We start from the raw sequence: 22,588 nt of genomic DNA, 5'->3' as shown, positions 1-22,588 counted from the left end.
AAAATGATGAGTTCATGTCCTTTGTAGGGACATGGATGAAATTGGAAATCATCATTCTCAGTAAACTATCACAAGAACAAAAAACCGAACACCGCATATTCTCACTAATAGGTGGGAATTGAACAATGAGAACACATGGACACAGGAAGGGGAACATGACACTCTGGGGACTGTTGTGGGGTGGGGGGAGGGGGGAGGGATAGCATTAGGAGATATACCTAATGCTAAATGACGAGTTAATGGGTGCAGCACACCAGAATGGCACATGTATACATATGTAACTAACCTGCACATTGTGCACATGTACCCTAAAATTTAAAGTATAATAATAATAAAATAAAAAAAGAAAAAAAAGAAAACCTCATGATAATGGTTGATTTGATATTCTGTAATGAGTTTTTATTCATCTTCATTACGTTTTATAATGGTTTCGCAAATGGAAGTTTCTTTAATCTTCATGGTCCTCTCATATCTATGGTTTATTTGTTTGTTGGTTGGTTTGTCAAACAAATAGTTTGTATTTCATTACAAATTATCTCCCAATCCTATGGAGTTTATTCATTTATTTATTCATCCGAGTATGTGAAATTTTCACATGGCTCCCCAGTCAGATCTGTGCATAAAGGTACATTCAGAGAAGAATCAGATATCCATCTCCATTCTCTCTTTCCTTTCTACCAATTCCTGACCACACAGGTGACCACTCTCATTGGTCTCTGGGTTTTTCCTTTCTTTTTTCTTTTTTCCTGCAATGAGTAGGTAAATGGATATTTTCTTATTTTGTATTTATTGTTACAAGACACTTTAAATTTATCATTCCACAATGTATTTATAATTAACATACATCAGTTCATGGACATCTTCCGTGTTCCTTTGAATAGCTATACAGTACTTCATTTTATAGTTGTACTATCATTTATACAACCACTCTTTTCTGTATGGGTATTTTGGTTGTTCCCAACATTTTGCGGTCATAAATAATGCTGAAATTAATATGTTTACTGTAATTCCACACTTTGACTTATATTGTTCTGTTGGTCTGGAATTTCTATTATAACCCTACCCCTCTCACCCAGCGTCAGGCCAAACTGATGGAACAATGGTTTTATGAGCAAGACGCTTGCATCTTCCTGTCTTAGTCTACATCCTATGGAAAGAAAAATGACTTGAAATCAGGACTGATTTTTTTCATTTTCAGCTTTACTCCTCAATCCTAAGCAATATTCCCCTTTGTTAGATGAGGGCAGTTTTCTATAAGTCAGCAGGTATTTCGACTCCAAATTCAATGGAAGATTATGACTCAGGACATTTATTACAATCTGGAAAGAATTCAGGGCCTGGCTTGGCCTGACTCCTAGACACTCTGTGATCCTAGGGACAGACACACATGGCTGGCTAGAACTGAGTCTGCAAGGCCCTGGAGAGCGGCTCCAATGTACCTGAGGTCATCTGTGACGTTCACTGCTCTATCCCTGGGGTGCATCCGGAGCCTGGAGAGATGCTATCTGGGATCCTTGGTTCAGTAAAGCTCTGTGTTGCCAGAGGACTCCAGGTATTTGTTGGAGGGTGGTATCAGTTGAGTTGTGCCTAAAATAATACTTTCTGGCTTCTCTACTCACAAATCTCATAGAATACTGCAGCTGCTTTCTCTCGGTAATTTAAAACAGTTTTTGTGGTCCCAGAGCCCTTCATCTTTCTTTCCCTTCTTCATCTGTCCTCAACAAAGAATCCATAGTTGCATGAGGCATAAGTGTCTGTATAATCAAGGAATATCATAGTCATGAATGCACAGAGGGCCCACTAACCTCAAAGCCCTTCTTATTTTTTTTTTGTTTATTATTTTATTTTTTTTTCTAGCAGGTATTCTGAGCATCAGAAGCAGACAGTGATTGTCCAAGATCCTACAGGAAGTTGGTAGCACAGATGGGGCTACATAGAATATAATCTGCGAGAAGAAAATACAAAGTGTTCCTTGCTCCAGGACTCAAGATGTAATGAGTGTGGGTGTTGTAGACATTTCTTGGCTTCTAAGCATAAGAATGTCATTCCTATTTTGGGGGAATTAACCACATGAGCCCTGAAATCCAGAGGCTCTGCCACTTTTTATAACAGAATAGGAAAGTCTGGACACTTGTTTTCCCTGCCTCCACTGAGAGACAACCTTATGTGAGTACATGCCGTGTTCAGATCATCAGATGCACAAACTCTGGGCTGCACTTGGGAGCTAGTGATAGTAGGAGGTGAAGATTCATTTCTGGGGCAGTTACAGCAATGGCAGCTGTATTTGACTTCTCAGAAGAGAAATGGAAATGATGGCCCATGCATTGAAGAGCATCTGGCTTTGGCATATTGGCTGAGAGAGGTGTAACCTCCATCTACTCTGAGGTAGCACCAATGAGCTCCACAAAGGCCAATATCTGACTAATTTTGACTGTGATTCTGCATTCAATGACTTCTTTGTTTTTGCCTTTTCTTTTAACTTGAATTTCTAGGTTTCCTAGTGGTTTTGTGAACCAGTCAGATACTTGTATTTTCACAGAGCCAAATAGACTTCTTTGAAATTAAGAAGAAAATAATTGGGCAAGTCTTGCTAGGGAATGGTGTGAAGAGTTCCTTGGATTACTCCAAACCAACAACCACAGCTGGTGAAAGTTATTTTTATTTTATTTCTTTTAATTTTTATTTGTATTGTACATATTTAAGGTATATAACATGATGTTTTGATATACATATACATAGTTAAATGATCACTGCAGTCAGGCCAACTGCCATATCCATTGTGTGATGTAGTTATCTTTCTGTTATTGTGAGAGAAGCACATAAATACTGTCTTAGCCAGTTTCCAGTAGATGATACTAAGAGTTGAGTGACCTGGTGACTTCTCCTCTGGAATAGCAGTGTAAGGAGATCCATGGAAATACCCTCAAACCAAACAATCATACTTGATAAAAGTTATTTTTTAAAACAGCCACTTGAAGTCTTCGGGAATTGTCTTAAGTGCATACATTTATTTTTAAAACTCTACTAAACCTTGAAAGAACACGGAGTGTCTACAGCATTTGAGTCATAACCCACTCTATACTTTCTATATCCTAGCTCAATATGAGGGAAGCTTCACTCAGGGCGCATCTAGCCAAGAAATGGGAGAGTCTCTTTCCTCTCACTTCCCTTTAAAGGGTTATGATATCTCACCAGAGGCAAAAGGTTGCCAGCATCTCTCAAACCCATTCCAAGGTTGTATTGCAGAGATTCCAGGTGAGTGTGATGAAGAGGTACAGAGCTCCATTCTTCCACCCAACACTACTTGTAGTGGAGAGGTTCTATCCCAGGCATTGTAGGTCAAGAACGCTGAGACCCCCATAGCCCTCGGCACAGCTCATTTGCCAGGCAGAGTTTTCATGCCAGTGAATGCCTGCCAACAACATCAGAGGATGTTCTGGCTCATGGTCAGAGCCCAGTTGGTAAAGCAGGGCTGTCACTCTGAGAAAAGTGAACCACTCTTTCCAAAACAGCTCCTTAGAAGGAACTCAGTGATTTTCCAAAAGTGAGAGGCAGGCTATAAGAATAGAGAGCTCCAAAGTCCTCCCTAAGGAACTGACAGTATTAGGAACAGAGTATAAGGAATATCCAGCCTAACGGCGCTCTTAAAAACTATGGAGACTGGGTGTGGTGGCTCACACCTGTAATCCCAGCACTTTGGGAGGCCAAGGCAGGCGGATCACGAGGTCAAGAGATCAAGACCATCCTGGCTAACATGGTGAAACCCTGTCTCTATTAAAAATACAAAAATTAGCTGGGCATGGTGGCATGCAACTGTAGTCCCAGCTACTCAGAAGGCTGATGCAGAAGAATCACTTGAACCCAGGAGGCAGAGGTTGCAGTGAGCCAAGATTTCGCCACTGCACTCCAGCCTGGCGACAGAGCGAGATTCTGTCTCAAAAAAAAAAAAAAAAAAAATGGAGATTTTAGTGGGTTTTAGTGATAAACAATGAAGAGTAAGTTGGAAGCCCATGAGATAAAAATACAATGATTAATGAAATTGAACATACCAACTGATAAAGTAAGCATTTGAGGTTTTCCAGGAAAATATTGATGATAAATTTTCATGGGAGAGTTACCCATGACACATTTTAATTCCACCAAAATTATCACAAAAATATGTCAACATAATTAGAACATACAGTAATGGTGAGAAAATGCACACATCTCAATGGAATAAAAGATAAACTCAATGCCTTTGAGAATTTTACAAATGATAAGGGCAGAATTCCACATCACTTAAGAAATGTTAGTAATTCAGCGAATGATGTTTAGACTGATTACCGGCAATTCAAGGAGTAAATACTGGATTTCCACTCCACCCATTATTTCAAAGTACGTTTTAGGTGGTCAAGGATTTAAACGTAAAGATCGAACTATAAAAGTATTCAAAGTAAACATGAGACAAGTTTTGTAGAATATTTACACGTGAATGATTTTCTGAAGTAAATTAATATCATTAACTACAAGCGAATAAAAAGTTTTACAGGGAAAATCATGCATACAGTAAGAAAACAGAAATTTTTAAAATGTATAAACACATATGGTGGGAATAGAGATATTCTATAATATATTGAAAGAATTTTTAAAACACAATAAGGAAAATAGATCTTCTCATAGAAAAATAAACATAGACCATGAACATGTGGTTTATTAAAAAGTAATGCAAGTAGCTACTACATATTTGAAAATAAATAAAACTACCCCCATAATTAAATAAAACCACACCAGGTTAAAACAAACACATGAGTCTTTTGTTGTCATTCCTATGAGATTGTCTTCCAAATTTGGGGCAAATTTCATTTGCCAGCGGTCTGTGTCTCAATTATTGTAAAAGGAGTATCTCGGTCTCTTAGGACTCTTCCTGCTGTGAGAAAGATTCCAAGAATCTTACTAAAGTTTCTTCCAAGTGAGCTGTGAATGTGCAGTAGAATAGCAGAAAGCTCGTGCAGTGGGCACACCGCAAGTGAGAACACCAAGGTGATGTGGAAGACCTGGATGGTGGCAGAATTAGCATATTGTGGAGGGTTACTTTATACTTGAATTGCTGACTTCTTTGGGGTCTCCTCAAATCTATATTTTTCTTTGATTCCACACTTTGGCTTGGATTATTCTATTTTCCTGGAATTCCTATTGTCACTGTGCTTTTTGGCAAATTAACCCCTCAACTAGTCTTTTTTGAAAGGCTAATGAATCCTCCTGTTTTTTCAACATTCTACCAAACGGAATGACATCATATTAGAACAGATAGTTCCCAGCCCCAGCTCTGCCCCTGATTTCTAGATTAAACTTTGATGGATCCCTGGATTCCGGTTTTCCCATCCACAAGATGGGGGGTTTTGTCTGGATATTTCAAAGGGACTTTCCAACTTCAAATTCAAGAAAAGTTGGAATCTGTTACAAGCTGAGAAGCACCTGGTACTTGTGCATGATGCTTATCACTCTGGACTCCAAAAGACAGACACACATGGCTAGCTAGAACAGAGTGTCCCCATCCCAGGAGGTACTGGACAAGGAAGGCCTAAGAAGGTTGTTCAAAAATTATCATTAGTGATCCCCGCTTTCAACCCCCATGGAGCACACAGAGCCTGCAAATATATTATCAGTGTTTCCAGTCTCAGCAAAAACTGTTTTGTAAGAGAACATTATGCCTCTAGGAGGAACATGGTAGCAGTGGAGCTATCCCAGAATAACCATATCTTTTCTGACTGCAATGCAAATTCTGAGCAGTGATTTACCATTTTAGAGTCTCTGTGTAATTTCAGTAATATCATGCAGCCCCTGAACTTCTCATCTTTCTCGTAATTCTTGATCTCCCCTCATGATTACAGAATTGTAAATGCCTTTTCAAGGAAGTAAGTGGATTAGAGAATCCAGGCAAGAGGCGGTGAAGTCCCTACTATTGCCAATCTCCATTTCCTTTTTACAGTTGATTAAAACTGTAGGTCATAAGCTGAGGCTAGAACACAGAGTGAAGGAAAGGAGGGGCATAGTAGGTGCTCCAGTGCTCACAATGGGATGAGAATTGTTGTGTGGGCAACTTTCCTGTCTTAGCCTCTAAGCCTACAAACACCATTCCCAGCAGAAGCTGCAAAGTCCACATGCCTGTTTCTCTGACTTCTTGGCAGCCTCCACATGTGCATATGCACCGGTTCACACAGTCAGAGGTATACACTGCAATGGACTGAGAATTGGTGATAGAAAAAAGCAGACATGGAGGTGGTAGGAAGTGAGAGTTTGCTCCGGCAGCAGTGGCATAAATGGCTACAGCATCTATTTCCAGGGAGGAGAGTGGAAGTGGTGTCCAATTTGGCAATGTTGGTGGTCAGACATGGTGTTGCCATGCCTGGAGGCAGCAGTGGTGTGCTCTGTTGTGATTGGAGAGAAAAAGACTGTGGGACCAGTATTGTTGAGGAATGGGTGTGCCCATAAAAACACTAAACAGTAGGCTGGAAGGATAAGGTATCATCTAATGTGGAGAAGCTGAAGATGCAGACTGTGATTAAAATATAGGCAGAAAAATGGGTCAGGCCCATTAAAGGTGACCTTGTGAAATAAATTACTGCCATTGAAGAAACTAATAAAAAAAGATATCTGGCCTTCTGCCCAATAAGAAAAGGCACATTCTTAGGAATATTTCCATGGTGATTAGGGAGTGTCCCTTCTATTTCCAGAGGTGAACAATTGTGCTGTTCACTTTATACCTGCCAATGTGTAAGTTTCAAGGGGGAGTTTGGAACCCTAGGAAGGTCCACGGTATGGGAGATGTGTCCATGCTTTTGACTGTCCACTATGTGGAACTCCCTTGTTATGTTGTGGGATCTCCCTATTTAAGGCCATCTTTGAGACTTGCTGAGTGACAGAGCTGGGTTCGTACTGCAAAAACAGAACAAAACGGGGCACTTTCCTTCACCCCTGAGGCCTAGGGCTGCACAAACATGCTCAGCAAATGTAATGCTCCCATATGTCACCTTGGATCTCCATTGAGTGACTCAAAGAAGCAAGGATGAAGGGGCATTCTTTCCCAGAACAAAGTAGTATTGTTGTCCACAGCAATACCCAATTCCAGAGTCATGGGTGGCAGTGATGAGTGTCCAGGACTGCAGCAGCTGTGTACACATCACACAATTGTTGAGAAGTGGTTCTGGCTGTTGTCATGCTACCTAGACACTCATATCTTACTATGGTCCTGATCCTGAATCTTCAGGCTTCTCAGAAATCTGTGAGCTGTGTTTTGCAGGTTGGGTTATCCAACAAGCTCAGGGTTCTCAGGGGCTGACACAGAGTTAAGAATGCAAGTTGCCTTGTGAGGTCACACCTGTGAAAGTAAAGGTGAGGAAGCAGGATTAGGCAAAGGATGCCATTGCCAAACTGTCCTGACAACATCTCTGTCAGCCCAACAGGAAGCTCTGGAGCAAGAGCAAGAATTTTTTATAAGAGAAGTTCAACATCGGGCATGAAGGGTAGAATCTCATACTACAGCCTTACTTTGCCTTTGGCTGGAGGGCCCTGGTTCTGTGTGATCTCAGCTCAAACACTGAGGTTGTGCCTGAGGTCGAGCAGTGGCTGGCAGCAATTAGCTAACCACACTCCATGCAGCTGGGCAACAAGGTGCTCCTTGAAGGGGGATCCAAGCAGTACCTCTGTCAGCCACAGTGCACCCCTGGCACTGCTGGGATCCAGGCTCCACACACTTTGGGAAGCTTCTCCCAGGCTCTGATGGGCTCTCCCTCTGAGATAAACCATAAGAAGGTGGAAGGGAAGGGGGTACACAACAGCTGTGGCCTCTGCAGTTGTTGTGTGGGTGGCAGCTGGTTCTCATCATCACCCTCCTGTATTCTCATTTTAAAGTCTTCCACCTTCAGCTACGATCACTGCTGATGTCAGTGGCTTACCTGGTGGTAGGAATCACATTCTCATTCCTGGGTGTAACTATGCCCTACTCAGGACAGGGTATCCTGCTAAAATTTTAGAATAAATCTCTTCTTTTGACTAAGCAGACGTGCTACTTAGAGAGTCTGCCCTTTAATTATTATGATGTTTGTCTGGAGCCCTGCTTAGTAAAGCTAAAACATTATTCACCATGATCCTTGAAATCCACAGCCCCTGCTGTATGTTAGGGAAGATACAGAATAGGAGCCCTTACCCAATGCCCAGGCAGATGACAACCAGTGGCCTTGTCCCTTGCCCAGCCTCCTCATCCTCAGGACCTTGGGGGTCAGCACAGCAGCCAGGAGGTGAGAAAGGAACCTGGTCTACAAAGGAGTCTCAGGGCTTTCTTTTTTCCCTCTTTTGGTGGTGATTCCCTCCATTATACTTGATTTTATTTAGCTGTTCTTCACTCCTTTTCATCTTGACTATAGCAGCAAATGGTTCGCCTATTTTGTAATTTTTTCAAAAACAACATTTAAATCTATTAATTAGAGCTACTGTTTGTCTCTTCTTGACCTCAAAAATTTGCTTTTATCTTTATTATTGTGTTTTTTGGCCTTATTCTCTCTTTTTCTTTTTTTGTTGAAAATTTGATTTATTTACACTTCTTATTTCATTTTTGTTGATAAAAGTATTTAAGGCCTGGGTGTGTCCTCTGTATCCTTGCTTACTTTTTTGTCCCCTTGGTTTGTCTTGTACCAATACAGTGTGTTCAATTCTCCTACTGTTACTGTGTTTTTATCTATATCTCCTTGGTGTATCTCATATTTTCTTCTTTATAAAGTGTTTTCTGTGCTATATAGTGCTTATAACTATAACTTATAGTTATAGCTAATACTTATAACTAATATCTTTACTGAGAATTGTGGCTTTTAATGTTCAAAAGTGTCCTTCTTACTGTTTCAGCAACAAAACAAGTTATAACCAATGTATGTGATAAATATCTATGAATCCACGCTGATATAAATAAACAATTGAGTAAGTAAATAAATGAGGGATAATGAACAATTATCTGACATCAATAATTATAATTATCTATCATTTTTATAGAATAATTCCAAACAATTTATTTAGATACTTCCCCTTTAAGGAATATCTTACATGTGGTTGTGCAGTGACTTCCTTTCAAAGAGTATAGTATGCAAGGATAGGGGGAAAAGTTGACTTTTCAGTGTAGAAACTTGACGAATACTGCCTCAGCCTGGCCATCTAGGTCAACATCATCAATAGTAAATCATGTTGAAGTCAGTACCCTGGATATTACATGATAAGAAGGGCACTTTACCTCTGATGTTTTCCTCCAAAAAACCACAACCCCAGTATGAGAAAAACATCAGACAAATCTCAGTTGAGGGACATTCTATAAAATGCTTAAGCAGTACTCCTCAAAACTGTCAAGGTCTTCAAAAACAAGGAAAATGTGTGCAACTGTCACAACCAAGAGGAGCCTAAGAAGACATGACCACTAATTATAATCCACATTGTCCTGGATGGGCTCCTGAAACGAAAAGAACCCTGGTAACAGCAAAGGCAATATGAACAAAGTCTGGACTTCAGTTAATAATGTATCATTACTGGTTCATTCCTTGTGACAAATGCACCCTAGTAAAGTGTTAACAGCAGCAAAGACTGCACGCCGGCACACAGAAAGTCTAGCAAATGCTCTGAGCCTCCAGGACTCTTTCTCTGTATTTTCATATGTGGACATCCTCCTTCTGGGAATGAGTTTATTTCAATCATAGGCTCTCCTATTCTTTACATACATATTTCTGGACCCCACTGTTTCCTTTGAAAAGGGCAGAGGCAGAAGTTCAAGAGAACTCTCCATTGAAAATCAGATGTTCTTTCTGTATAATTTGAAGTTTTTACTGTTCTCTGACTTCAGATTTTGTTGAAGAAATGATGTTTCTGAGGTTTTCTCATTCTTCTGTGTAATGATATGGCTTTATAAGAATACCTTGGGAGATTTACATTCACAAGGACACCATAACTCTAGCTACCCTCAAAGTCTGGCGAATTTTTATTTTTCTGGTAAAATACCCAACTGGAGAATATTTTTGTAAGAATATTTAAAATTTTTGACTTTATAGAAATTGAAAAACTTTGTAAGGTTAAAATATATAATCTAGCTAAAACAATGGTTAACAACCAACCAGAAAAAAAGTTTTAAATGTATGAGAGCAAGAGGTGGGTTTTCTTTGTATGAGAATCACTCTTACAAATCAACTGAAATATTATGGACACCTAGTAGAAAAAAGAGCAAAGGGTATGAAAAGACAGTAAACAGGGAAAAATAATGTTAACACATGAATCAATATGAAAAGTGTACCACCTTGTTCATCATTAAACACAAATTAAAAATCATCATGTTATCATTTCATTTCCTGTATCACAAATTTAGGCAAATTATTTCCCATCTCTAAACATGCTCAGTAGACACAATGCTCCCACCTGGAATTTTAGATCTCCCTGGAGTGACTCGAAGCAGCAACTATGCTCGGATACTCTTCTCCAGCATGAGGCAATGTTTTGGTCAGCAACGAACCGCATATGTGACGGTGCTCTCATAAAACTATATTGGAGCTGAAAAATTCCTATCACTTAGTAATGTCATAGCTGTGGTAATGTCACAGTACAAGGCACTACTCACATGTTTGAGGTGATGCTGGAGTAAACAAGTGTACTCCACTGCCAGTCATATAAACATATAGCATGCAATCATGCACAGTACATAATACTTCAGAATGATAGTAAACGACTATGTTACTATAATTACTATACTATACTTTTTATCATTATTATAGTGTCCATCCTCTACTTATTAAAAAATAAGTCAACTGTAAAACAGTCCCAGGCAGTTTCTTCAGTCTGTATTCCAGAGGAAGTCATTGTTATAACCGGAGGTGACAACTCTATGTGTGTTATTGCTCCCGAAGACCTTCCAGTGTGGCAAGATGTAGAGGTGGAAGACAGTGATATTGATGATCCTGGCAAGATGTAGAGGTGGAAGACAGTGATATTGACGATCCTGGCAAGATGTAGAGGTGGAAGACAGTGATAGTGATGATCCTGACCCTGTGCAGGCCTAGGCTATTATGTATTTGTGTCTTAGTTTTTTTTGTATTTTTTTTTTTTTTGGAGGTGGAGTCTTGCTCTGTCGCCCAGGCTGGAGTGCAGTGGCAGGATCTGGGCTCACTGCAAGCTCCACCTCCCAGGTTCATGCCATTCTCCTGCCTCAGGCTCCTGAGTAGCTGGGACTACAGGCGCCCACCATCACGCCCGGCAAATTTTTTGTATTTTTTAGTAGAGATGGGGTTTCACTGTGTTAGCCAGGATGGTCTCGACCTCCTGACCTCGTGATCCACCTGCCTCACCCTCCCAAAGTGCTGGGATTACAGGCATAAGCCACCACGTCCGGCCAACAAAAAAGTTTTAAAAGGAAAAAATAATTTAAAAGGAAGAAAGCCTATAGAATAAGGATATTTTTAAAAATATTTTTGGGTAGCTATACAATGTGTTTGTGTTTTAAGCTAAATTTTACTACTAAAGAGTGAAAAAATTAAAAATAAAAAAGTGTATAAAGATTTTATACTAAGTTAAGGTTAATTTATTATTGCAGAAAGAAAACTTTTAAATAAATTTGGTGTAGTCTAAGTGTATAATGTTTACGTCTACAGTAACGGACAGCAATGTCCTAGTTCTTGACATTCACTTACCATTCACTTAATGATTCACAAGACCAATCAACTTGCAGACCTTCAAGCTGCATTCATGGTAAGTCCTCTATATAGGTATGCTATTTTTAAATATTTTATACCATATTTTTACTGTACCTTTTCTACATTTAGATATGTTTAGATACACAAGTACTTACCATTGAGTTGCAATTGACTACACTGTTCAGTACAATAACATAGTGTACAGGTTTGTAGCCTAGGAACAACAGGCTATACCATATTGCCTAGCTGTGTAGTAAGCTATACATCTAGGTTCCTGTAAGTCCACCCTATGATGCTCTTGCAAGGTGCAACATACAAGAACATCATAGAGTGGACCACCAAGACTCCAGTTGTCCTAAAAGTCTGGTGAGGTTTTTGGTTTTTTCTTTGTTTTTTTTGTAAAATGCTGATTTGAGGAATTCCTGAGAATGATAAAAATTTGACTTTATAAAAATTGATAATATTTGGAAGGGAAAATATGATATAAGCAAAGGAAAAGAATACAATCATGCATTGCATAACTAAGCCACAAAATCACCTAACAACCCATTTCTGAGACCATATCACTTGTCACTAAGTGACCCATGACTGTAGTTAACAACTCACCAGAAAAATATTTGTTAATGTATAAAAGCAAATAGTGAATCGTATTTAAATAATAAGCACTCCTACAAATAGAATGAAATAATCTGGACAATCCAATAAGAAAGGAAGCAATGGGTATTAAAAAGCAGTCACTGGGGAAAGGTTAACATCTGAATCAATATGAAACCTCTACCATCTCACTGAAAACTAAATACAAGTTCAGAATTCATCATGTTTCCTTTGCATTTTTTTTTTCTTTTTGAGATGGAGTCTCGCTCTGTCACCAGGCTGGAATACAGTGGCGCGATCTCAGCTCACTGCAACCTCCGCCTCCCAGGTTCAAGCAATTCTCCTGCCTCAACCTCCTGAGTAGTTGGGATTACAGGCGCCTGCAACCATGCCTGGCTAATTTTTGTATTTTTAGTAGAGACAGGGTTTCACCATGTTGGCCAGGATGGTCTCAAACTCCCGACCTCAAGTAATCCGTCCACCTTGGCCTCCCAAAGTGCTGGGATTACAGGCATGAGCCACCACGCCTGGACTTCCATGGCTTTTTTTTTTTTTTTTTTTTGGTGTCACAGTGGATTTGCTAAAAACTAGGCAAATTCTTTCCTATCTCTGGAATTCAGTTCTAACAAACGTATAAATGAATGAGGTAGAAAGATTGTCTCTAAAACTCCTACAGCCCTTTCCACAATGAAAGAGGCTAAAAGATACTATAAAGCTATTTTATTGAAACGTGTGAGATAAGAATAAAAAATACAGAAAGTTAAGATAATTAAAATGAGAGAATAAGGGGGTGCTGAAAATTCCACTGAGAATAGCTGACTTGTCACAGAGTTGTAGAAAATTATCTCAGCCAGATTGCTTCCATCTGCAGTGTCTTCTCTTTGTTTTCTCCTCCTTAATGTGAGAAGGTGGTTCGTGATAATGTCAAGGAGTACTTCCTGTTCTAAATTGGATGGAAGGCTGTGTAATCAGGGGACATGCTAAGAGCTGATAAACACTGGGTGCCTGTTTTTACCTCCTAGGGCTGACACCTGCTTACCCTTGAGATGGCTGACCCACATGACTGGTTGGAGGAGAGTCTCTCTGTCTCAGTTCTAGACAGGGCATGAGAAGTGGCTTGAGTTTTCCTGAAGCTGACCAGTGGCTGCTCTATCGTTCCGTCTTGGGAATCACCGTAAAGCCTCAGGGACGAGCAGAGGGCTGCTGGCCTCAGACAAGAAGCCAGAACCCTGCTGGGTTCTGGATTATTGGATCCAGATGGTGGAAACAAAGCGAGGAGAGCAGAGAATATATGTCTTCTCTTGTAATTGAAAACTTGATGTCTGCTAAGCTCATTAAGCCACTGCGACTCACTCAAATGGCATTTTAGAGGACTTAAATGTGCCAGGTGGACCCCAAATCCAGTCATTTTTCCCCTTCTTCTGACTTCCTCCCAAAAGTTACCCACATATTCAAATTTCTCCTTAGAAAGCTCTCAGTCAGGGGTGTCCAATCTTTTTTTTTTTTTTTTTTTTTGAGCTGGAGTCTTGCTCTGTTGCCCAGGCAGGAGTGCAGTGGTGCAATCTTGGCTCACTGCAAACTCCGCCTCCTGGGTTCACGCCATTCTCCTGCCTCAGCCTCCCAAGCAGCTGGGACTACAGGCGCCCACCACCACGCCCGGCTAATTTTTTGTATTTTTAGTAGAGACGGGGTTTCACTGTGTTAGCCAGGATGGTCTCGATCTCCTGACCTCATGATCGGCCCGCCTCGGCCTCCCAAAGTGCTGGGATTACAGGCATGAGCCACTGCGCCTGGCCTGGGGTGTCCAATCTTTTGGCCTCCCTGGCCCACATTGGAAGAATTATCTTTGGCCACACATAAAATACACTAACACTAACGATAGCTGATGAAAAAAAATCACAAAGAAACTCGTTTATGAATTTGTGTTGGGCCATATTCAAAGCCATCCTGGGCCACATGCAGCCTGCAGGCCACAAGTTGGACAGGCTTGCTCTAGGTAGTTTGGAGGCTCTGTTAGAGGGGCTGAAAAACTCCACGTGCTTAGGCCTTCTCTTTTCCAGATGGTGTTACTGAGGTTAGTGAAAACGGGGAACTTATCCAGGTCTGTTAGGAGTAAGACTTAGGTCTGGGAGGTGACACAGTACTACCTGTTCCTGAATTCCAGAAGGGAATCGGAGGACAGAGGGTACCTGGAAGGGACTTGAAGCTGGATAAGTTAACGTGGGTAGAAAGACTCCCTTCTCTGCCCAGTTACACAGCCTCCTAGGTGGGCAGGACCAAGCTTAGATGTGGCAAAAAAAAAAAAAGATACTTGGCCCAAAGTCGCATCTCCCAAATTGGGCCCTCATCATGCTGTGAATTCCTTATTTCTATTAACTAATAATTTCCTTTGGAATTCTAAACAATTGGAAAACAATGAAAGACTCCAAGTATTAGGAGACAAATACTGAGGCATCAATTGGAATTATAGAAATTACATTTGAAACAATTTGATCAGGTCAGCTATTTTCAGACAATTGTACAACGAACCCATGTCTGGGAATCAGAGAACCAGTTCTTTTCTGGGTTTGACTTACTGAGTGAAATTAGGAAATGCATTTCTCCCTTCAGGGGTCTGTGCAATCATGATAAAGTAAGGAGGGAAATGACATCTCCCCACAGTCATTTTGTTGTCCCTTATGCCATTCAAGATTTGTTAATCAGGTGTCAATATCTCTAGGGAGGCCATGCAGGGGCAGCAAAGTGAAACATGTTGGGGCCTTGTACCTCTCTTTGAGGTCTTGGGTCTCCAAGCCCTTGTCTGGTTCCAGCACTCCTTGGACAAGGCTGTCTTCCCTAGTAACAGCACCTCTCATTGCTTGGGAAGTTAGGAGAACTGGTACCCCATATCTGCTTTTGAAATCTGGTTTGAGTCTAGAGGACGCATCCAATGCATGGATCACACCCAGAATTATTGCAGAGGGAAGCAATGAAATGGAAGCAAGAAAAATAGCTTCTTTCCAACTCACCCAAAACATTACTCATGCTTTCTTTTTTCTTGATCTCTTTCAAGTGCATTAATAATTTTTCTCCAACTTCTTTCAGAGAGTAGTTTCCAGGAGATTTTTTTGGGGTAGTTGAAGACAATAGAAGGCAGAAGAGGAAGAATAAGTAAGTTCCACAATCTCCTCCCCAAGAGGTATAAAATAACACCACCACCAAGAAATTTCTAAACAAAACCACATCCTCAACATAACTTGAAAACAAAGAATGCCAAAAATACAAAATACCTGTCAGTGAAAAGGGAGCAAACAACAAATCCCGGGGCTGGAACTCGCACTCTCCTGCTGTTTCCAGCCCCACTGTAAAACTGAAAGCTTTGCAAAATCGACCAAAAAAACTGCTGAGGAAGGAATGACATAACCAAGATGGTGAAATAGAAGGCACCTGCTCATGTCCCACCAGAATGACAAGAATTCTACACTCATCCACAGTCCAAAGTCTCTCTGTGGGAGCCTCTGGATCTGGATTCAGGGGGAAGTTTGTGAAACTCTGGTGGAGCCCAAGACCTTGGAGGGTCATATTGAGAGTGCAGACCAACACCCACGTGGCTGATCCACTGAGCTGGCTCCAGAGTTCAATCCCAGAAATGGCCCATTCAGGGGTTTGGTTACATTTGGCCTTGAGTCTGCAATCAAACCCATCTGCTGTGGGGTCCAGAATGAATCACATACACTAGGGCTTTGGCAGAAAGGCCCTTCTGCTCACTGACTGGGCAGTGAATCTGAAAGTTGCCTTGTGATTCAGCTCCAGCCCCCATCAGCTGAGGTCCGAGCTCAGAGCTGCTCACACAACAACCCAGAGGGAGACTCACACAAATCTCATAGCCTAAGATCCTAAGCCTCCCTGACAGGCTTGCCAACCTCTGTTGCACAGCAGGTCGAGATAGGATCCAGTCTCAGCTCTGACACTTCCTGCTGTAATTGAACTATCCTTTCGGTGCTGAGACTTGCAGGGAGATATGTACTTGTCTTGGCCAACAAGATGGACTCTCCAGCCTCCATCACACAGCAGATCCCAAGGGGGGGCCATTCCCAGCTTCAGCTCCTTCTGCTGGAATCAGGAAACTACTACGTCTCCGCAGGAACTTGCTGGAAGATGTGCCCTCCTTCTAAGCCAGTGAGACCGGGATCTCCAGCCACTGCGCCACAGCAGATCCTGAGGGGCCCAGTATCAGGTCCACCCTCTCCTACTGCAGTCAGAGGACTATTCCAAATGGCAGGGTCTTCCTGGGAGATGTGTCCCTGCCTGATTGAACATGAAAGGAATTACAGTCTCTGTTCCACAGCAAATCCTGGATGGAAGAAACCACTGGTCTCTGTGAGATCTTGAGTTGCTCAGCTACCTTGCTAGGCATGGACTGTCATCCTGGCCTGCTTCCTGAGCGAAAAGAAAGTGTCTTTTTGGAACCTTTCAATTTTTCTCTCTCAGTGGCTTAATCTTTGTCTGAATTCAGACCAGAGTTAGTTCTTTTGTTTTTGTAAATAGTGAACCTACCGTCTGAATCTTGTTTCTTAAAAAATTCAAGTTTTCTTCATTGTTTTGGAACTTGACATTGATCTTTACCTGAATTAGATATAATGAGGCCTGATTCTGGGTTTTCTTTTGTTTTCTATTGATTTCTCAACCTTACTATTCTTCTAACAAAAACAACATATTGATTATTGTTACTTTGCACAACTTTTTTTTAAGTCTAGGAGGTTCCAGTGCCCTAGGGTTAATCTTCATTTGTAAACATCTTTGCCTATTCACAAGAATTTATGCTTCCCCATAAACTTAAGTATGGTTTCAAGTTCCCTTAACCTCCATAACCACACCATATTAAAAATGGATTTTGGATATAATACACCTTAGGGATAAATTAAATAAATATTAAATATTGAGTAAATAGTGACATCTTCACCACATAGTCTTCATGTATTGTGATATGTGCATATTCATGTAGTGTGAGTTTGTGTATATTCAAACATTTTTATATGCCTCTGAAAAGTTACATAGATTTCTTTTCTAAAGCTCTGCCTCTCTCTTGTTTATTTATAGCAATTGTGTGATTTTGTTGATATTAATAATAGAAAATGCAGCGTGTCTAACTGATTGTTGCTAGCATATAATAAAAATATCATTTACTATCACTTACTAACCTTGTGGCTTTTAATGGTTACTTAATCTCTCTTAGCTTCAATCTTTTTACAAAATTAGAAAATAAAATATGTATAATGGCCATCTGAAAGGGACTTATGAAAAATAAGTGACAATACATGTAATCTACTAGGTATAGGAAATAGAGTAAATATTAAAAAACAGAAACCATTATTTCCTCCAATGATGTATTTTGTATTTGTCAAGCCAGAAGTTTGGGTACTGCTGTCACCTGTACTCCAAGACACCCTAGTGTCAAAGCCCTACAGTTGTTCGGACTAGCCCCTGAACAGTAGGGAAAAATCATGGCTCAGATGCTCGTGGATGGGGCAAAGTGGTGCAGGGATCCACATTGTCTCACCCCAAGCCTCTGCTCCCCGTGTCATCTCAGAGCAAGAACCCAATACACAAAGAAGAGCTGTTTCATATCCCAGAGTGGCAGGATTAGACCTTCCTTTGCAGAATAATTATACGTTACCCCCTCAACTGAAATAGACCTCTGAGGCCTGGAAGGGGGACATACATTTGCCAGAGGTCACCCAATACGTGGGGAGGCAAAGCCAGTGCTCAGATCACCTGACTGTCAAGCCTGTGCTTATTCCCCTTCACCCAGGCTGCTCCCCTCCTGGGGGCTGTGGCCTTCTCTGAGAGTTTCCTTGTGCAATCGCAGTGGGACGAGTGGGTCAACAGGAGAGCCATGAGGTTGTTCATATTCCTGCCCCTTTCTCCACTACTCAAGTCTGCCCTGCCCCCAACATGTATGTCTCCAGAGAATGCTATTCACCCAAATCTCTGACACCATAGTATGAAGGACTTAGTGTATCTTGCCTCCTCATTCACATCTTAAAACAGAAATCTGGAAGAGAATATTGCTTAACCTAAAGGAATGCTACATCATGGAGGAATCTCAGGCATAAACCAGTGAAATTCTAAAGAGCAGGAATTTTGCAGCATCTGTAACATCATCCTTTCTATGTGGTGTTGGAAAGACATAGATTCCTGGAAAACATTAATGAGAAGGAAGTGGGGAGCTGTAGTTGCAGCCATAAGGGTTGGCTGGTCACACTGGCAAGGCCGACAGTAGCCAGGTCAGGACTGATGGTGGATTGGAAAAAAAAGACCTGCTTATGGTTTATGTAATGTTTATTTATTTTTTGTGTTTTGTGTTTTTCCTGGTCCTTGGCCAAAGGCAAGATTTCCATATTTCCATTTCCTGGTGAAAAGGAGCTGGCAGCACTGGGGCTGATTATTGGATTTGTAATATGAAACCCTAGCAATAGGCCTCCTGTTTCCTCCCCCCGCCCTGCTCTCTTTCACCATGGGACCCTTTCCCCTCTTCACTGGAGAGAAGAAGTCCCAATTCTACATCCATTTCCCCAAAGCATCCAGGAGCCCAGAAGTCATAGGAACCAGAAACAAGTGGAGCAGAAGGAACTCTTTATTGGAAAGTGGATGAGAGAGGCAGCTCCAGGCTTGGGAATCCTGAATGGGAGGAAGAATGGACAGTGTGGGAAGGGGAAGGGCAGCAGGGACTTAGGACCAGATGGGGCCTGTAGCTCTGGGGACGGCACAGGTGCAGCAAGGACAGGCTCCATCTGTGGAAGAGAAGAGTATCAGAGATGAGAGTCAGCACATCAAAGCACTCAGAGGCAGTGAGGAAGACAGATCATCCTTCTAGGCACTCTGGTTATAGCCTCTCAGACCCCTCAGTCTCCCAGTCTTTCTGTCACCTCCCACAACCTCCCTCCCACCAACCTGGGATGCTTCCCCACCGCTCAGCCTTCTTTTGTGTCTTCAGGGGTCTCCTCTTTCTCCAGCTAGTGCTCACCTCACTGGGGAACGAAACAGGCCATCCCGCAAGAGCCTTCACAGCACTTCTTGATTCCTGGGCAGTCAGTATCTTTCAAGCAGCGGTTAGGGGGATTCAACATGGCGCACCGGATCAAGATAACGGGGCAGGAGCCAGGCTTAGTGGAGACTGGACCTTTGATTGGCTCTTGCGCTTTGACTTTATCTTGACCTTTAACTGAAACTTGTCCTTTAACGGGATCTTGTCCATTGAATGGAACACGGCCTTTGACAGTGTCTTGACCTTTAACAGGAACTGTTAAAAGAAGAAACGAGCCCACATTTATACCCAGTAAGCCCCTGCTTCAGCTGCCATGTCTTTCCTCTGGGTCTGGGTCCATCCACTGCTTACTGCAGCATCCTCAAACCATGACCTGAGTAGGGAAGGTACACCTGGGGGAGCTACACTCTTGGAAGGCTCTTCCTTTTTTGGGGGGGTCTACAGGACCAGAGTTCCCTTGAGTATTTGTTTCTTCCCCCTTCCTCTACTCCAAGTCTCTCAGGAGCAGTGGTCAGACTGGGGTGACACCCAGCAGTGAAGAGGACACATTGTCATTTGTTAGGAAGCGCATTGGAGTAGGAAAGAACCCTGAGCCACATACTAGGAGACTTGAGCCCCATCCTGGCTCTGGGAATTACCTTGGCAATTGCTCACTCATTTCTACATTTTGGTTCCCTCCTTATAAAATGGGGGTCCTCAAACAGCATGATTCCTGAAGGCTTGTTGTTTCTTAACCTCCTTTTAGAGTACTGATTACTCCAGTGCTTTTATGGGGCAGAGAAACAGGGGACTGTGTCCACCCCCAAGGTTTAAAATCCTGGAGTTCATTATTTTATTGCACATTCTGCACAGGTATTGACATCTGAGGCCAAGGCCACATACCAACATTATTTCCACAAACAGTCCTGATATCTCAGTCACTGAGGTGGAAAGCACGTGGAGTCCACCAGCCAAAGTCCTATTTTTTCTGAATATGATGGCAAAGAACAGAAAGCTGAAATCTGGGCTCCAGTGCTGCCTACTGCTTCAGAAGTGCTCCCTGTCCTGGCCCAGGGTGTCCCAGAGGGTCTCCCCTTAGTCCATCCCAGCCCAGCAGGTCACCTGTTCACTCACCTCCCGTGACAGCTGCCTCTAGAACCAGCGTCCCAGCGATGAGGAACACCACCACGATCAAGAAGCTGCTGGCCCTCATGGTGTCAGGAAGGTGTTTGGCTAAGAGCTAAGGCCATACCAATCTTTATGCAGTCCAGCTTGGCCTGGCTCCAGGGGCAGGTCTGTGGTATTTACAAGGGATAGTTCCTCAGCTGTATTGGGAAATATCCATCCCATTCTGGGAGGGACCTGGGGGCTTTCCCTCAGGATTAGTCACAGGAAGAACTAATGGACATTACGTCACATCATCTCTGATTGTCCCAAGAGTTTTCCTACTTTCTCACAGAGTAGAAGTGCTGTCACTTATTAGGTAACATTACAATGAAATTCTTCATGTTTTGAAATACAGTGAGACCCAAGAAGAGACAGGAATCACCGAAGGTTATTCAGCAAGTCACTGGTAGATCCAGTCTTGATTACAAAACCAAGGTGTTTCCCCATTATGCTCTGGTGCTATAAACCCCACCCAGATCTACTTTATCATTTTACCACTCCCAGCATCAAACTGGGCATTTCCTTCCTTCTTCCCTGGTCCTGCAAAAAACTCTGTAAGACAAATTTGCCTTGAATACATAATGACTAATTATTGCACTTTGCTGTTTCAGAGATGGCCTTTCAGATGCATCAAGAAAGTAATTGGAAGGTGGAATTCTAGGTCTGAAGAGGGATGATGCCCTTGAAATCACAGTGGTAGCGAGAAAATAATCAGAAGAGTAGAAAACACGTATCATGTATACATTGGACATCTACAGTGTGTGTGTCCAGCATGCCTCCCCACTTCTTTGAACAGCACCCTGTTTCTTGTGAAGAATTGTTGTCTCTTTGAACCATCAACTTGTGAGTCTAATGGGGACTGCTAATCATTGAAAGCCTGACCCCTGACCACAGGTAGGAGTGTGTGTGTGTGTGTGTGTGTGTGTGTGTGTGTGTGTGTGTGTTGTGTGTGAGGCTTGGTCTGGTCTATTAACATATTTTATTTGAATGAGTAATGAAAGGGGAAAAAGGGGGTTCTTTCTTCTGGAAAAGGTGATATATATGAACCAGGGAATTCCAGAAGTGGTTATCTAAGTCTGGGGGTGGAGATCAACTGTCTGAGAAAAATGACCCTAATACACTGAGACAAGGAGAGAAGTGATGGTGAGAGAAGATTCAGATGACACAGCCAGGCTTCCCTCCTTTACCTTGAGAGCAGTTCTTCACACACCCTTCTCATGGTTGGGTTATGAGGCAATAAATTAGCCCTCTGCTTCAGCTAGTCTGACTTACTATTCTGTCATTGTTACCAAAAGTTCTGAGTAATAGAAATGAATATCCTGAAGTTGGGTATTGTCAGGGACAGAATCTGAGTTAAGAAAGTCACCGAGTTGAGGTGGAGTTAAGGCAGGGAAGGTAACAAACTAATTATTGGACACTAATTCAGCTGGTGAAATCCCCACCCCTTGTCGATTTAGACTCTGACCACATGCCCACCAAGCCTGAAACTGAGGGAGACATAAACGAATGTCAGACTGTTGAAGCCTTTGGCTACCTTACACAAAAGCTCATTGTACAATAAGCCATACAAACAAATAAAAAGCTCACAGAAAATACCTGTATTCTTTAAAGAATAGCATTAAAATGAGCTGCCAGGTAAAGGAGGAGAAATTTGCTATATCTATGCTCCATGCCTCTCCTCAATTGCTTCATTCTCCTTCCTCCCCAGAGATAACTGCTTCCTAAGATTTTATGGTAATTAGCCCTTGCTTTCCTTTATAGTTATGCCACTTCTGTCCGTATTCTGAAATATATATTCAGTTTAGTATACTTTTTCAATTTGTATGAAATCTAAGGTATAGTGTTCATATGTCCTGCTTATGTTGCTCAACATTATATTTTTGAGAGTCATCCATTTTGAAGCCTACACCTATAGTTCATCATTTTCACTGCTGTACAGTATTCTATTATATGAAAAATACCAAAAATGTTATATATTCATTCTACTGTCAATATACATTGGATATTTCTAGGTTTTAGCTATTATAGTGTTGCTATGAATATTCTTGTACGTATCTCTTGCAGAACATAGGTATGCATTTATTTTGGATATATGGTTAGGAATGGAATTGCTGGATCACAGAGTACAGAT

At 41.7% G+C, this 22,588-nt stretch overlaps 1 protein-coding gene and 1 long non-coding RNA gene across 2 annotated transcripts; both read right to left on the bottom strand.

Annotated features, from left to right (window-relative positions):
* Nucleotides 1-4,674: 4,674 nt before the first annotated feature.
* On the bottom strand, nucleotides 4,675-15,438 carry LOC134757773 (uncharacterized). Its single transcript, XR_010132214.1, has 4 exons — nucleotides 15,293-15,438; nucleotides 10,423-10,554; nucleotides 8,186-8,417; nucleotides 4,675-7,357 (listed from the first exon to the last, which is right to left on the bottom strand). It is a non-coding gene; the product is annotated as an uncharacterized lncRNA (long non-coding RNA).
* Nucleotides 15,439-18,882: 3,444 nt separating this feature from the next.
* On the bottom strand, nucleotides 18,883-20,551 carry PI3 (peptidase inhibitor 3). Its single transcript, XM_004062222.5, has 3 exons — nucleotides 20,425-20,551; nucleotides 19,291-19,566; nucleotides 18,883-19,057 (listed from the first exon to the last, which is right to left on the bottom strand). The coding sequence occupies exons 1-2, from the start codon at nucleotides 20,501-20,503 to the stop codon at nucleotides 19,292-19,294; spliced, it is 354 nt and encodes a 117-aa protein (XP_004062270.1). The 5' UTR covers nucleotides 20,504-20,551; the 3' UTR covers nucleotides 18,883-19,057; nucleotide 19,291.
* Between the last annotated feature and the right edge of the window lie 2,037 nt (nucleotides 20,552-22,588).

Source organism: Gorilla gorilla, chromosome 21 (assembly GCF_029281585.2).
Source record: "Gorilla gorilla gorilla isolate KB3781 chromosome 21, NHGRI_mGorGor1-v2.1_pri, whole genome shotgun sequence".
NCBI lineage: Eukaryota > Metazoa > Chordata > Mammalia > Primates > Hominidae > Gorilla > Gorilla gorilla.
The sequence above is the reverse complement of the archived record's forward strand: the minus strand, read 5'-3'. Positions and strand labels throughout refer to the sequence as shown.